This window comes from Nerophis lumbriciformis, linkage group LG12 (assembly GCF_033978685.3).
Source record: "Nerophis lumbriciformis linkage group LG12, RoL_Nlum_v2.1, whole genome shotgun sequence".
NCBI classification, from domain to species: domain Eukaryota; kingdom Metazoa; phylum Chordata; class Actinopteri; order Syngnathiformes; family Syngnathidae; genus Nerophis; species Nerophis lumbriciformis.
The window spans coordinates 29688738-29705579 of record NC_084559.2 but is presented as its reverse complement, the minus strand read 5'-3'; the positions used below and the strand labels follow the sequence as shown (position 1 = coordinate 29705579).

At 40.6% G+C, this 16842-nt stretch overlaps 1 protein-coding gene across 7 annotated transcripts in view; it reads right to left on the bottom strand.

Annotated features, from left to right (window-relative positions):
• The window catches only part of smtnb (smoothelin b), an 88922-nt gene that overhangs the window by 10746 nt on the left and 61334 nt on the right, over positions 1-16842 (bottom strand). For all 7 annotated transcript variants that reach the window (XM_061986273.1, XM_061986274.1, XM_061986276.1 and 4 more), the window contains 3 exons: positions 15375-15962; positions 13127-13185; positions 201-386 (listed from right to left, as the gene is read on the bottom strand). In XM_061986273.1, coding sequence (XP_061842257.1) covers positions 201-386; positions 13127-13185; positions 15375-15962 — 833 coding nt within the window. The remainder of the gene's footprint in view (positions 1-200; positions 387-13126; positions 13186-15374; positions 15963-16842) is intronic.

Below are 16842 nucleotides of genomic sequence, written 5' to 3'. Positions count from 1 at the left end.
GCAGACAAAAAGGTGGTCACAGCTGTTTATGCACATTGCTCTGATGATAATAATGTGCCAACACACAGCGACGACAAGCTGTGAAACCTCCAAATATAACCAAGCTGACAAGATTTACTGCACTATATAAACTCTCTGCATGCATTTGTCACCAAGTGGATCTCTAAATCATCCCGAATCATAACTTGGGTGTGAAGTACCATTTTATCAAGGAGCTCTTCATCCTCGATGGCAGTCAGCTCGTCAGCGGTCAGCTTTCCTGGACACTCCTCAGCCTTGGTCTGGACGGTGGAACCGTTTGGGATGGTGGGGATGTGACATGCCACCTGGACTGAAGGGCCGGAAGAAAACACCGACTCAGAGGCGGCGACAGGCTCTGTCTCCATCTGTACAAAAACACACAACACGAACGATAAGAACACATCAAGATTAGCGTAAAACCGTGACCATAGTTGGATACAGCGAGAACATCCGACTGTATGCTGGCCCTCAGATTATCAAGTTTCATGATTAGAAGATCAGAATGTTACGAAAAAAAACAATGTTTGTTGACATTTAGAAAGCAATAGGCTCAAAGGGGATTTAGGTATGGCACCATAATAGGCCCGAGTCAGTGAAGTAGGTTGCAAAGCCCACATCTTTTCCCTCTTCCCGGACAAAGACTGCCCACTCCCCATAACTCATTATTTCATACACTACCTCCCCCGCCAAGACATGCCAGAAAGAGTGACCGCAAGCACATGAGAGTAACTTGTTCATCAAGCGTGACCGTCAAAGCGGGTGGCTAAATGAGACTGTGCTGCCGGGAACCCACAGTTTACATGACACTATTAGTGGATAGTAGACATAACGATTCAAAGGCATTCCGGAAAGTACACCAAAAACAACTGCAGTAAAAATTAAGAGGAAGAAAGAACTGTATGTCCACTACAGACAATTGACAATGCTGTAGCTAAATTGGGGCTCCAAAATAACCTGTGTGGCTCTGCACTAATAGCAACAAAAATAAATAAAAGCTGTGCATTGCTCTGATGCTATAATATAAAAGTTCCCGCTGCATCATTTTATGTGGCCTGCAAAAACCTAAAAATGTGTGTCATCAAGGAATTTTGTCATTTTTGCTCATTGTGTTTTTTGTCATTGAAACCCTTTTTAAAATCAATTCTAAACAATAGCTTGTAGGACTGTAACGGTATTATATACCACAGTATTACAGTTTCAAAGTCTTCACAATAATGCCATGATGTGTGATGGTATCAAACGAAAACTAGAGTGTGTTTCTTTCTGGCGCTGTAGCGTTGGCCGGGTCTGAAAATAAACTACATCTCCCAGAATCCCCTGCACAGCGTGTTTACATTGTCACTTTAAAAGACAATTGTAAGTTATTTGTTTTTAAATATTTGCTTGAAACAGTATATGTTCTGAAAATCTATGTTTGTAGTAATAAATATGATTACAACATTTGAGCATTAGACTATTACAGCAAGTGTGTTTATCCTAAACATTCCTGCCACTTCATTTTACACCTTTCGGCATCTTTTTTTGGGGGGGGGGACATACCACAATAATATCATACCGTGGCCTTAATACTGTGATAATATCGTACTGCAAGATTTTGATATTGTTACATCCCTAATAGCTTGTCACATTGACTTCTGATTACAAAGCAATTTTTCAATCAGTTTATCGTAGTGGTGTAACGATTGATTTATGTATCGATAGATGGATTTATATTCCTAAATTTCAAGCATATCGATCTGTGCTCGGCAAGTTTGTCTTCCGGAAGAAGACAAACTTGCTCAGAACATAATTTCAAAAGATCATATTTTTCGATCATATTTTTCGATACTAAAAAAAGGAAAACATTGGATTTAAGAACGGCAGACTTCATGTGAAGTATAGCACTTTTGAAAATAAGCCAGGTAATGTTAAGTCTTTTTGCCCACCACAATTTGCCGTCAAAATTATCATAAATATAGTAAGAAACACCAAAGGCTTCCTTATTGTCTGCTCTGTTGTCCACACAACTGTAGACATTCTGTGTATGCAAGTGTTAGTCCACCTAAAGATTAATTTATATTGTAATTCAATCAACCCCCTGCACGGTAAGAGCATTTGTAAACTGTTGAGCGCGACCTACGGAACAGTGTTTTTGTTGGTAAATAAGACGATTAGAGATTATCATCACACTTCAACATCTTTGTCATGTAAATTCTAGCTCTTTGTTAGGCCAGCATTGCAAATAAAAATGTTAATTGTCTTGCCCTGGATAAATAAAGCTTTAATAAATATATACCGTATTTTTCGGACTATAAGTCGCTCTGGAGTACAAGTCGCACCGGACGAAAATGCATAATAAAGAAGGAAAAAAACATATACGTCGCACTGGAGTATAAGTCGCATTTTTGGGGGAAATTTATTTGATAAAACCCAACACCAAGAATAGACATTTGAAAGGCAATTTAAAATAAATAAAGAATAGTGAACAACAGGCTGAATAAGTGTACGTTATATGACGCATAAATAACCAACTGAGAACGTGCCTGGTATGTTAACGTAACATATTATGGTAAGAGTCATTCAAATAACTAACATATAGAACATGCTATACATTTACCAAACAATCTGTCACTCCTAATCGCTAAATCCCATGAAATCTTATACGTCTAGTCTCTTACGTGAATGAGACAAATAATATTATTTGATATTTTACGGTAATGTGTTAATAATTTCACACATAAGTCGCTCCTGAGTTTAAGTCGCACCCCCAGCCAAACTATGAAAAAAACTGCGACTTATAGTCCGAAAAATACGGTAGACATGTAAATTTAGAAAGTGAGGACTTTAGTGTGTTGCTAAATGTTTACATACTACATCACCCAAAAGGTTTAGCGCTATAGACAGGAACCGGAAGTAGGTCGGCGCTACGCAGGACGGCAACAATTGTGCTGATGGAGCAACGAAGAGTTAATATTTTTGTTGCACATTTCTTTTCCTACTTTGTCTACACAAGAAACAATCATACATTTCGACTAGACAGTTGACACGTGCCTTTGAGCACCAATGAGAATTACGATTTTTACAATTTTGATTTTATTTTTGATTCTGTTAAACGATTCGGTTCTTTATTGGTTCTTTTATCGATTCTCTTTTGAATAAAAAGATAGATAAGTTGATTAGCATTAACTTTGTTTACTTTAGCACAGACCTGGGGAAATTAAGGCCCGAGGGCCTTAATTTTCAATCTGGCCCTCCGGACATTCCCAAATAATTTTTTTAGATCTTTAAGATGGAAAGTGTAGCTGCCATTATGATGTGCAGTCATGTTTTCTAACGACCGTAAGTCTTGAACTATACAAAGTATTTCAATGGTTGGAATCTACGCTTTTGGATGATATACCAGTTACTATGGTTATCTAATTAGTTACTATGGTAATTTCCGTCATAGCAGCTCAGACGAGGCACCAAACAGTGTGGGCGGTAAGCGTTTCCACAGACGCGGAAGGAGACTTTCACAACAAAGTTCTAAAGCTTAGTGATGTATCAGATATATCAGATTGTAGGTGGGTTTATTTTGTACCCTTCGCGTTCATATTTCACTGTTTGTTGCATTTTTGTTGCGTTTCACTTGACTGTAAAATGTGTCGATCGAAAGGGGGTGTGACGTTCATATTTGTCAATTTTCAGTGTTTTATTCTTCATAGAAAAATGTAAAATTCCATTATGGTTTTTAAGGCGGTCTGTCATAACATTTTTAGCATTCAATCAGACATTATTGTGAGGTTTTATTTTAGTCTTCCTAAAAATAGATATAGACCCCCAGACACATTTTTTTTCTCTAAATGTGGCCCCGAGTCAAAATAATTGCACAGGCCTGGTTTAGAAGAAGCAGCCGTGCCAGAAACTTGAGGGTTCCATGTTCGCCACCCTCCTCTTGCCATCCAAATCACTGCCGTTGTGTCCTTGGGCAAAGACACTTCACCCTTGTCCCCAGTAACGCTCACACTGGGGATAGGTGGTGGTTGGAGAGGCCGTAGGAGCAAATTGGCAGCCACACTTCCGTCAGAAAGTTGCAGCTGTGGCTACAAATGTAACTTACCACCACCTACGTGTGAATGTGGAGTGAATGAATGATGGGTTCTCACTTCTGTGAGCGCTTTGAGTAATCGATAGAAAAGCGCTATATAAACCTAATCAATATTATTATTAAGAGGCCGACAACCTCCATGGAGTGCCAGGGTTGATTTTTTTAAAATAACTTTAATATAATACAATTGAGTCTACTGTAGAAATTAAAATATTACATAAAATTATTATTTTTATTATATGAGCTGACCACTCAAAAGTAAAACTGTCAGCTAGTGACAATACAAGCAAGTCAAGTCCAATAAAACTGCGCCCTGTGCAACTCTCAGCTATACACAATACCCATTATTATGCGGAAAAATAAGCAGGAAGGACATGATATTTCACGGTGTCTTTGCTATGGAGATCAATTCTCAGGCAGGGAAGAGGGGAGCAGCCTGTTAGTCAGACACGGTTTTGTCATGATTTGCATGTCAATAATTTAATGTGTGCAGTTAATAATATCACCTTTTACTATGAGGTGCTAACATGACAGACAGGGTTAGTAAATTAATTCTCTGCAGTATTAACATGCAGTATTATTGCTGCTGTTGCGATTGGCTGAATATGTGTGAATTGGCACAATCGCGACATCGTGAATTCCTGGGGACTGCTTTTAATTTTTGTAATTTGCAAACTGCAACAATTAAAGACTGTTTTTTATAAAGTTAAGTGCACTCATACATCCACTTAATTTGAAGAGGATTTTTTATTTTTGTTTATTTTTTAAGCCTAATCATTGTGGGAAGCATCTAAGACAATGCAAAGTACCACAGTCTAGTTGTTTGTAGACTTGTTTTGGGAGGAAACGCCCTAGGCGTCTACCAAAATATGTTCAGTGACCATGAATCCTAAACAAAACACCTATTGCATTTTTCACATGGTGGCGAATGCCTGTGGAGGATTGCAGACTGTAGCTGTGACCTTTGTGCTTATGCCGCAATCAAGTCCAGGTCCAGATATAGCTCAGACAGCTGGTCCTGTCCCCTTCCACCAGCACCTGACTTCTCCTCTATGAAGGCCCCAGCCTGACCAGGTTTCCCCATGGGAGGGAGAAAGTAAAGTACAGCCAGTGTTTAATGATCACTGTTGACCACAGCTTTGTGAACTTGTGGCCCAAGGGACATGCTGGACAGTCACTTGACCAACAAGGAATGTTTTGGGCTACAACACAGCCAAACAAGACCTCAGAGTCTGGCAAAGACAAAAATGTGTGAAAGTCCCAGATAGCCTTGGTCTCCAAAGTCATGTTTAAGTCAACATCCACTTTTATAGAGCAGGAAGCAGGCATCGCCTTTCAAATTAACTACTGTTAGTGTGTATAGCCGAACACACCCATCATTAAGTAGATGCTGAGAGATATTAGTAATGTAGAAGTTCATGAGCCCACTGACATCCTAGCCTTCAGAACAATGTGTCAAAAGTGAGAGGCAGACAATCTGACAGTCATGCTTTGTTGGGAGGAAAGTAAAAAACTAAGTTTGATTAAAAACTAATTCTGGCCTTTGATAAAAGTAATTTACAGTATTTTATCTACATAGGAACATAACATGCCCCAATAAAGCAATAGAATAGGAATAGGTCAGGATCAAAACCATGACAAGAGCAGTACCGTGCTGCTGTTCCATGAAATGTTTCCCATCAGAGCAGGAGCAGAGAGGGAGCGGCAGGACGCAAAGGTCGGCGGGTGAGAGACTGTTGCAGACTCGTTTTCTGAAGTCGGTGTTGTGTTTGTCCGTTTTGAAGCAGAGTCTGAGTATTGTGAACAAGATTTGTTTGTCTGGAGTTTAACTGATGGATCATCTACAGTTGAAATGTGTGAGGTTGCCTCATGTGCTGTATGAAGTGTTTCATCCTGGGTTGCGCAGACAGGGGGATCACTAGGTGAAGCGTTTTCTTGAGATGGATCAGACGGTAGGTTTGAGATGACTCGTGGTAAAGAATCAGGGAGACCCATTGCTTGGCAAAGCCCCTCCACTTGCCTCACCAATCTCTCCTGCTGAATTCTCAGCCTCAGGTTCTCCTCTTGCAGCCTGATCACAGCCTCAGTCAGGGGCACCACTTGAGCTGCTGCCTCCTCCATCTGTAAATCTACTTGCTTTCCAAATGCCTTGAGATCACAGTGGATCTCCTGAACCACACACCTCAGTGCTGATTCCAAATTCCTATCACCAAACTGCTCCTCTTCATATTCTTGCTGTGAAATGAGATCCCCGATGACCTCCTCTAGGCCGGATGTTGAACAAGCACTACCAGGGCTTTCCAGTGCCTCTGGTGCCTGTGTGGCTGGTAGGAACTCCAAGTTTACCCCAGGCATGGTCACAACAATTGGCAACAGTTTGCCCTTCAGGAAATTACAACTACTTCTTCTTCTTTTCTGTCAAAGTCTCCAAAAAGGTCAAATTAAAACATGAAGGCTTTCAGAAAAAACAGCCTAGCTCTCTTTCAGCCCTTCTCTAGAGACCCTCAAAACAACACATGGTGTTTATACCCCCCACAAACCGCTCCTCTTTGGTGGCCAACACCTTCCTAGCCAATGAGCATGAAAGGAATCCCGTTACCAAGGCAGCATGAGTCCCATCCCCTTTTTCCAGGTGCCACAGACATGGCTATTTATCTCTGACTAGGGCATTATTCCAATAAGCCAGTCAGCTATGGGGCAATGGTAGAAGCCTGAGAGGCACAATAGTGTCAGCAATTTAAAAAACGCAGCTCTCTCTTTGTCCTTCACACCTCTATTGGAAGGCAAACCAGATTAGGATTTGGCTTTGGGCTAAAGATGGGTTATTCACACACAGATATTAGTCTTTCAATCCCCTAAAGATTGTTTGCATAAACTTTGCATTAATTTTAAGATATTTGTATGATCTGGGTGAGAATGATGGACACGCATTGGCATACATATAATGTAAAGGCTCCTGAAAAGCAGCATCCTCTCATGAGGATATAATGAGAAACAACATATGTGCAGCCTCAAGTGCTTCTGTTTTAGTGACAAAATTGTGTCGATACAAGGCATTCAGATACATCTAATAAATAGAGTCCTCCACCATGTCCTTTACATATGTTAGCGCCTGTGCATTTTGTAAACCCTCAGCTGCTGTGTCTCTAAAAATAACAGTGCAGCTTCCCGCAAAGTTTAGAAAAATAGGAATGCAAATAGTCATTTTCTAGGCCAAAGATGAATAATAACATGCAACCAGTAACAACTCTAATTAATACTCAAATTGAAGGACAAGTTAAAAGGGACCTAATATGCAAAACCAACTTTTATTGCCTGATGGTACCTGCTTTTGTGTATTTTGGATCCCCATAAGTCCTGAAAATTAAAAACAAATCCAACCGTGCAGAGATATTTATAAAACAATCTTCACAATTCCTCAAAATGAGCCGTTAAGAAGTTTCTCTGTCCTGTCACGTTGTCTGACCTGTGACGTCTGCGGATATCTCCATATTTGGTGGAAATTTACCCGAAGAGCTTTGCACCAGTCCATCATTATAGTCCGCAATGTATTAAATAAGCTCCTTTTTCTCCATCCCCTTGTGGGGCAGACTGGCTCATAAGTGCACATGTATCCTCCGCTGTTGACATTTCTAATACAAAATAGCGCATAGTTCAAACCTTTATCGGTCAATAGACTCCATATAGAAGCGCTAAAAACTACAACATGGCTGGCGAGGTGAAGACGCAGCGGAAATAGAGGCACGTAAATAAGACTGCCCACAAAAAGGCACATCCGACACAGACGGTAAGTAAGCGGCTTGAAGATGGTCTGTAAAACATAATTATGCAACATGTTGACCAAAGAACCACCGTTAAATGTTATGTAGACCACAGGGAAGTGTTCCAAATGTAGAAATCCGCCCTCAGATTGGTAGGTTGAGAGTTCAAACCCCGGCCGAGTCATACCAAAGACTATAAAAATGGGACCCATTACCTCCGTGCTTGGCACTCAGCATCAAGGGTTGGAATTGGGGGTTAAATCACCAAAATGATTCCCGGGCACTGCTGCTGCTCACTGCTCCCCTCACCTTGTGTGAGGGTGATGGGATGCAGAGGATAATCTCACCACACCTAGTGTGTGTGTGACAATCATTGGTGCTTTAAATTTAACTGATTAAGGCAGCTCGGTGAAGCAGTGGTTAGCGCTCATGCCTAACAGCGAGAAGGTCATGGGTTTGATTCCCAGGCTCGGGGTCTTTTTACGTGGAGTTTGCATGTTCTCCCCGTGACTGCGTAAATTCTCAACAAGTACTCCGGCTTCCTCCCACCTCCAAAGACATGCACCTGGGGATATGTTGAGTAGCAACACTAAATTGCCCCTAGTGTGTGAATGTGAGTGTGAATGTTGTCTGTCTATCTGTGTTGGCCCTGCGATGAGGTGGTGACTTGTCCAGGGTGTACCCTGCTTTCCACCTGAGTACAGCTGGGATAGGCGCCATCCCCCCGCATGCTGAGAGGGACAAGCGGTAGAACATGGATGGGATGGATGGATAACCCCTGTAAGTTTTGAAACATTCCAGTTAGCACCCACTTGAAGCAGTATGTGACATGGCTCAGTGGTATTTTAACAATGGGGTCATCAAGTTGTGTTAATCCAAGACAATCTATCACCGACTCTGGGCCGCAGTGATCAGGTGCATAAATCAGTGAGTTAATGCAAGCAGTAGGCTACAGCTTCAATCCATGGCTTCACAGTAATCTCTGACTATGAAAAAGACTGACAGTGCTATAATCGGTTCAAGGATGAGGACAGTAAGAAGAACAAAAGCAGCTGTGATCACTGGGACTGCGAGGCAATATTTTGCACACCTGTCTGAAATGTCCTGCGGGCATTTTGACCTCCCTGCTGATCTCATCTCAGTCATGCTCTCATAATTAATGAGGGGCCAGCAACAAAGCTACGTCCACATGGCTGTGTCACTTTCTAGGTTCTGGTTACAGAGGTAAATCTAATTTTACGCTGTACTTGTCTATGCTGGGGAATACAAGTGTATCACAGCAGCACATCACTTCTACCGGTATTTGCTTTTGTAATTTTCTTAAAAGCTCAAAAGGAATCAACATTGCACACTTATCTCTGCCAATTATAGTTAACATCCATGTTCTATACTGCCAATTCTGTTCAGTGTTGTGGAGAGCTGAAGCCTATCCCAGCTAACTTTTGGAAAAGGGCAAACTACACTCAGGACTGATTCCCTGTCATTCGCAGGGCACATTTCGACAACCCACCATTCACATTCACTGTCATCAAGTCGAGGCTGAACTCATTCTGCCCTGCACAGAAATCAAGTTTCGGGGCGGTATAGCTCGGCTGGTAGAGCGGCCGTGCCAGCAACTTGAAGGTTGCAGGTTCGATCCCGGCTTCCGCCATCCTTGTCACTGTTGTTGTGTCCTTGGGCAAGACACTTTACCCACCTGCTCTCAGTGTCACCCACACTGGTTTAAATGTAACTTAGATATTGGGTTTCACTATGTAAAGCGCTTTGAGTCACTAGAGAAAAGCACTATATCAGGGGTGCTCACACTTTTCTGCAGGCGAGCTACTTTTCAATTGATCAAGTCGTGGGGACCTACCTCATTCATATATATAATTTATATTTACTTCTTTATGAAATATATGTTTTTGTTAATAAGTTAAAGGTGTTTAATGATAATGCAAGCATGTTTAACACATATAGTTAATATTTTTAATAAATTAAAGGTGCTTAATGATAATGCAATCATGTTTAACACATAGTTAATATTGTTAATAAATTAAAGGTGTTTAATGATAATACAAGAATGTTTAATACATATAGTTAATATTGTTAATAAATTAAAGGTGTTTAATGATAATGCAATCATGTTTAACACATAGTTAATATTGTTAATAAATTAAAGGTGTTTAATGATAATACAAGGATGTTTAATACATATAGTTAATATTGTTAATAAATTAAAGGTGTTTAATGATAATACAAGTATGTTTAATACATATAGTTAATATTATTAATAAGTTAAAGGTGTTTAAAGATAATGCAAGCATGTTTAACACATATAGTTAATATTGTTAACAAGTTAAGGTGTTTAAAGATAATACAGGCATGTTTAACACATATAGATTCCTTTCTTTCATGAAGACAAGAATATAAGTTGGTGTATTACCTGATTCTGATGACTTGCATTGATTGGAATCAGACAGTGGTGCTAAAAACGTCCGCATTTTCGAATGGAGGAGGAAAAAGTCCTCCTTTCTGTCCAATACCACATGAAAGTGGTTGGTTTTTGGCATCTTATTTGTCCAGCTTCCGTACTCCTTTGTATACACTTTACAAGAAATACATTGTCGGCAAACTCCGTAGCTTGCAAGCTTGTGCACGCCAGCTTTCTGAGACTCGTTTTGTTAGCGCAACTGTCCAACTGTGCAGTCGGTCTTTGGAGTTTTGACGACAGGTACGGCGCCAGAGTCTGTTGAAATAAAGTGTTTCTCGCCTTCCAGTCGGTAATTTTAATGAGCTGGCAGCAGCCAGCGTCATCTCAGAAGACCCTCGGGTGCCGTGAATGTCAATCAAGTGACGAAAGTGACGTCATAGTGAAGATTTATGATCGCTCATTTTTAGGACTATTTTTTTAATGCCTGGCTGGTGATCGACTGACACACCCTCCGAGATTGACCGGTAGCTCGCGATCGACGTAATGAGCACCCCTGCACTATATAAATATAATTCACTTCACTTCAAGTGAGCCAATGTCGTATCAAAGTAAATTAAACATTTTCCATATAAAATGTCCAAACATTTTGCCATTTTTTTTTTTAAATGATCTTAAACCACACAATTCTAAGCACTTCCTCCTTGAGAGTAGATTATTTCAGTGCCACACGTAATGCCAATAATTAAGTCCATAATGATGCCTCAGAGATTGGCATCTGTCAAACAAAGCAAAACTCAGCTGTCGACAGTACAAAAGCAATAAAATGTAAAAAAAAGGAAATAGTGGAGGTTTTGCTTTTGGACCACCGTGGCGAAGCAGAGACCACACAAACGGATCAGAGACTTGCTACACATTGTGGTACTGTGGTTTAAAAAAAAAAAAAATCTAGAATCAGCTCTTATAAAGCATTTCAATAATGTAAAATTAAGTAATAATACAATTAAAATGGTTTAATTAATAAACCAACTACAGTGGTACCTATACTTAAGAGCGTTTTAAGGTAAGAGATGTCTCTCGGCTAATTGTTATGCTTTAAATTGCAAACAAAAATTTGAGAAACACGCATCAGTGCCATAGGTTGGCTTAGCAAATGTCACGGTCAACCCTGTAAAATCCAACCAAAACATCTGGTCTTACTTGCTAGCATGAGCTAATAGCTAGAGATTGATATAACCTTGTTTTCCAACCATGGGAAGTAAGAACGTGAGGACTGTGTTGAGTAGAAGAAGTGGATGATATTCATTGAATTAAATAAAGCATCTGGAAGGAGATACAGTAGACACTCTCCAAGGTAAATAAGTGTGCCAACTTTGCAGTCAAATATTGTGGTAAATTCATTTGTTTCTCTTCTGTGTTTAGAAATCCATTAACCAATCCATCTATCCATTTCCTAACGCGTGTCCCTTTTAAGGACGTAGGGGGCTGGAGCCTATCTCAGCTGCACTCAGGCGGAAGGCAGGGTACACTCTGGACAAGTTGCCACCTCATCGCAGGACCAACACAAATAGCCAGACAAACATTCACACTCACAGCCACACACAAGGGCCAATTTTGTCATCAGTATATATACACTTTCTATTGCTATAGAAAGTGAAAAAAATCCGCAACAAAAAATGTAAAGGAAAATCAATGTAGACATTCACGATGAACTTATACAATAATAAAACCATTGTTGTGGTTCTTAGCTTATAAGGGAGTCTTGTGGCATAGGCATGCGGTTATCCCTGGTGTGTGTTGGTAATATCTGTGGCTGACCCTCCAGGTCAGCTGTGATGAATAAACAATGAGTGAGTAACTACAATACATACAACACTGTGCACTAGCGGGCTGGTGAAACTAGTGAACTCCTACATAGATTCAAAAATGTGGTCCAACTTACTAAAACTGCACTTAGTCTCAACGAAAGTAAGCATTTACCTGTAAGTTGTTAGGTTGTTGCAGACAGGTATGTCAATATCATCTCCTATAAATTGCTGCCCTCTTCTTGTGAAATAGACTGGTGTGTCTCGATGAGGGTCTAACTGATGGACACTCTCTCAGTCCAACCTCTTAAATGCACTTTGCAGCCTCATGAAGACTCCTCCTAGCCCTAATTAACCAACTCCCTGATCCCATAACCAGATTATGTCTGCTCTCAACAGTGCCATTAAAGAGTAGGCAAGACACCACCTCTCCTCACCTTACCACCCTCCCCTTGATTCATCAGATCACTTCCTTTCAAGGAAGGCAGGGGGTTAAGGAAGGCAACAAACTTGGATGTTAACCCCTTTCGAAAACGCTTTGAGCCGGCTTCATTCTCACAGCAGTGGTTGTCCTCCGTCAGCAGTTCATCTCGGGCAGATCTCCAAAGAGATGCATTTTAAGCATGGCCAAAAAAAGACGTGATGGAACAACTTGTGTTTCGGTGTGACTGAAGACAGACAGATGTGACTTAACCAACACTTCCAAGATAGATCTCAGCGGGCATTTGCCTGCTCAGAGAATAGGAGGAATGCCCTGAGCACCTCCTCTTCCTCCACTCCTCTTCACATACCCTACAAGGAGAGATGTGACTGGCTACCCTCTCTGTGTTTGATAAACACTGCTCTCCCTTGCTCTCCTCTCACTCCATCTTTCACTGAACAGACTTGCTCAACCCTCTCCCGGGGCCTTTATAGGTGAATTCTGTCATACAAACAGGTTAGAAACATTGCAGAATTCAACACTAAACCCCTATTTTAAGGCCCTCGTAATGTCTTCAGGAGAATGCTTTACATATTTTGAATAACTCTTTGATGATTAATCATTTCCAGAGTCAGATTGTACCTTGATGGAGGATCCAGAGGAGATCTTGAATGGTGTCGCCCTGAGGCCAAGGGTCAGCTCTGAAACAGACAGATGAGACATTTTACGGGTTAAAATCCATCCATCCAGAGGGGGCTCTGATATGTGTGTGCATCTTTACATGTGAGACATGTGCATTAACTGTGGCTGCCATTAGTCAGTGCCTATAAGCTACAAAAGCTGCCTATAAACATAAAACTTTAGTCTGAAGTACATGACACCACCATTAACAGAAATAACGATTTGTTACCTCCACAAGTGTGCACGTGCCCCCACATCTACATTATGACTAAAAGACTTGCTCAGCTTTTTTTTGGTGTGAGAACTGGGAAAACATTTACCGCCAAGCAGGTTACAAAGAAAAAACCTAAACCCATTAAAGCAAATGGGGCTAAGAAAGAAAATAAAAACAAAAGTGTGTCATCTGGACTATAGTTCTACAGTCTGGGCATCTGCTGCAAGTGGTGAGATCAGTAAGCTCCAGATTGTGCAGAATAGGGAAGCACGGCTGGTTCTGGGTTGTGCACTAAAAACCAATGTTAACCAAACGCATGCTTCTCTTTCCTGGCTAACAGTGCAAAACAGGTTGTCAGCTAATACTCTAATATTGTTCAAATCAGTAACCTGTAGTAAAACTCCTGCTTTTCTCATGGCCCAAATAGTTTACAGTAGCACTATGCATAATCATAATACCGGGCGTCTAGTGAGGGTCATTTTGTACTCCCTCGTCCGAGGAAGAATGCATTGCGGAAATCTTTTATTTATAGATTTGTATCGCTCTGGAATAACCTGTCTCGAATTCTCACCGGTATTGGAAGTAAACAGGTTTTTAAAAGGAAACTAATATTTTATCTGAGTCTGTAAATTAGTTTGCTTGTTGATGATTTTTGTTTGGTTTTGTATTGTGTAGTTATATTCATATGGTAACTAATATTCTGAGACTGTAAATTGTTTGCTTGTTGATGATTTTTATTTGTTTCTTTATTGTGTAGTTATAATTATATGCTTTTACTTGTAATTGTATTGAGTTTGTGGACCCCAAGAAGACTGGTGGGTTGTTGTGGCAACCAGCTAATGGGGATCCTTAATAAAAATCAAATCAAACAAAAAACCCTCCAAACAATTATGTGCCCCTGGTGAAGCAGCACAGCTGGGACATCGGAATGTGTCCTGAATGAGGTAAGCAAGCATAATTAACACAGGTGTTTGCTGGTGGTCATGGATGGCAGAATAAAATACACGTTCTGTGATTTGTTATTTGGACAGACTAATAGCTGTTTCAGCGATGCTTTTAAAACACACATACATGCTGCTACACTAATCCATAACATGTGGTAGGATATAAGATTCCATTAATGTTTATGCTGGATTTTGACATGTTATATCAGGCAATACACTGCAGTTAAATATTGAATGCGGTTTCAATGACGTACCTCTATGGTTTAGCATCATTAGCTTTGAAAAGAAACCTAAGTGTATAGTGCATCCCAAAATGGGCTAAAGCTGAAGAAATCAACTCGGGAATGAGAAAGACGATTTGAGATGCACTGGACCGTAAGTAAATAGTCAACCTTGGTCTCAACCCTGAAATTTAACTTTGAAAGTAAATCACATAGCAGACAAGCCAGTGCACTGTGTTGGTCCACAAAGCTGGTTCTATATTACTGGCCATTCTGGTCTGAGAAGGACAGTTGTTGTGTCCTTTGTCCTGATTTACTCTGTGGTGAACTACTGACCTCACCCACTCAAAAGCCCTCTGTATAACAAGGACCCTTCAGAACAAGCAAGATTATGTATATGCAGTAGCATGACAAAAAGCTGTGTCATCATCTCACTGGTGACAAATTCTGGTGACTGTTGCTTCATACAGTTACCGGGTTCTGGTGGGAACATAGGGTTGATTCATAGCTCACCAAAACATGATGATATTGCTGTCATTTAAAAAAAAAAAATCTGATTAATCACAGTTTTGCATTTGAACTAATCATGATTAATCACAGGTTATTACTTGTATTATTCAAGTTAACCTTAAAAAAGACCCTGATATTTGAACCCAACATGTACAGTAGCATGTACAGTCAAAATGTATTGTGTGACTAATCTTTGTAGATTCACGATTAATGCAATCATTTTTTTGTGATTAATCACATGAGTTAAATTGTTATTTTTACCAGCCCTACTAAAAACATGTATTAGCGAGTGCAGTGATGGGGTTTCTAAAAGGCCCTACCTGTTCTCTGCCCCAGAGCACTCGCATTGATGCATGGTGTCATGTTGGTGATGGGGACAACGGTGCCCCTGTGGGTGGACGTAGGCGAGGAGCTGCTGCGCCCATCTTTGATCTCAATAGTGAGGAAAGTCTTCATGTCTGGGTCGGCCTCTTCTTGGGTGCACTCCTGTCCAGCTGCTCTCCCTGGGGTCCTGTTGTCCTTTGAATCGCTCAAGACAGGCCCACTTTTCTCAGTCACATTGTTTGTACCACCCATGGATTCCTGGGATTGGCCGGCTGAAGACAGAGGTTTGCTAGCCACGCCTCTCAAATGAGGTGCGGCCTGACTCTTGGATGCGAGAGAGGTGTGAGCTGCTGAGTCCATGCGCACCCACGCTGGCCTGTCGCCAGAAGAGTTGAGGGATGTGGCAGTGGGTGTAAACAATTGCGCAGCTCTGGAGAAGTTGGTCTGGCCAATGCTGCTTAGTGGACCCTTCTTCAAAGCAGGGACATTAACGTTCTGACTGGGCTCGTTGAACTTGCGCATCCGATCGCGCACAGAGTTTGTGCGCCTGGCCTGGTCCAGCTCAACATCTTTCTTTTCAGGTGCTGTTAACACAATGACAGAGGACAGCTGAAATACGATCATCTGAATTAAGCACACTTTCCTCTTTGTCATGCTCTCCACCTCTACCTCAAATGCTCCATAAAATCCCTACATCTATGTTTGGTTCAAACAGTTTTATTTTACTTCATACAACATTCAAAAGGCTAATGTTTGATTTTGATGACATTGTTAGATAAATGTTAGTTTAACAATACTGTATTGCAGGATCAAATCAATTGTTTTGGGCGCTATATGTGCAGAAAGCGGGAGGGGGAGCGAGTCCAGACTTTCTGCAAAAAAGCTAGTCATAGATCATCTCTATGACAGCACTTTAAGAATCTGCTGAAAAAAGGTTTGTCTCACAGGTGTTTTATAACCAGCGGGCCACTAAATAATGAAAAAGAGAGGACTTAAAATGTAACTTTGAGGAACACTACTAGTATAACTAAAAAAGTTCAACATATGACAGTGCATCTAATGTAAACATGCTACAGCAACACAGTTACGTAAAATTTAAAATTCTAAGAAAGAAAGGACTTAAAGAAGAACTACATTTTTGGGGGAATTTTGCCTAAATACTTGTGCGAGACAAGAACATGTTTTTTTTTTTATACATTCAAACACTAAAATAAACGTTAGCAAAAGTAAGCTAACAAAGGAGGCAATGGGAGTCGCTCTATTCCGCCTATTAAGCACTCTAAAAAACCTCCAACGTTTTATTTACATGCTGTAAGTATATGTAATGTAGTAGCAGGCACATCCCTAATAACGTAACATTTACGTATTTTGGTCATTGAAAGCATAAGGCACCTTATCAATTTCACAGAACCATCACAATGTTCGCTTCTCCCTTCAACAAAATCCCTACGAACCATGACAGAC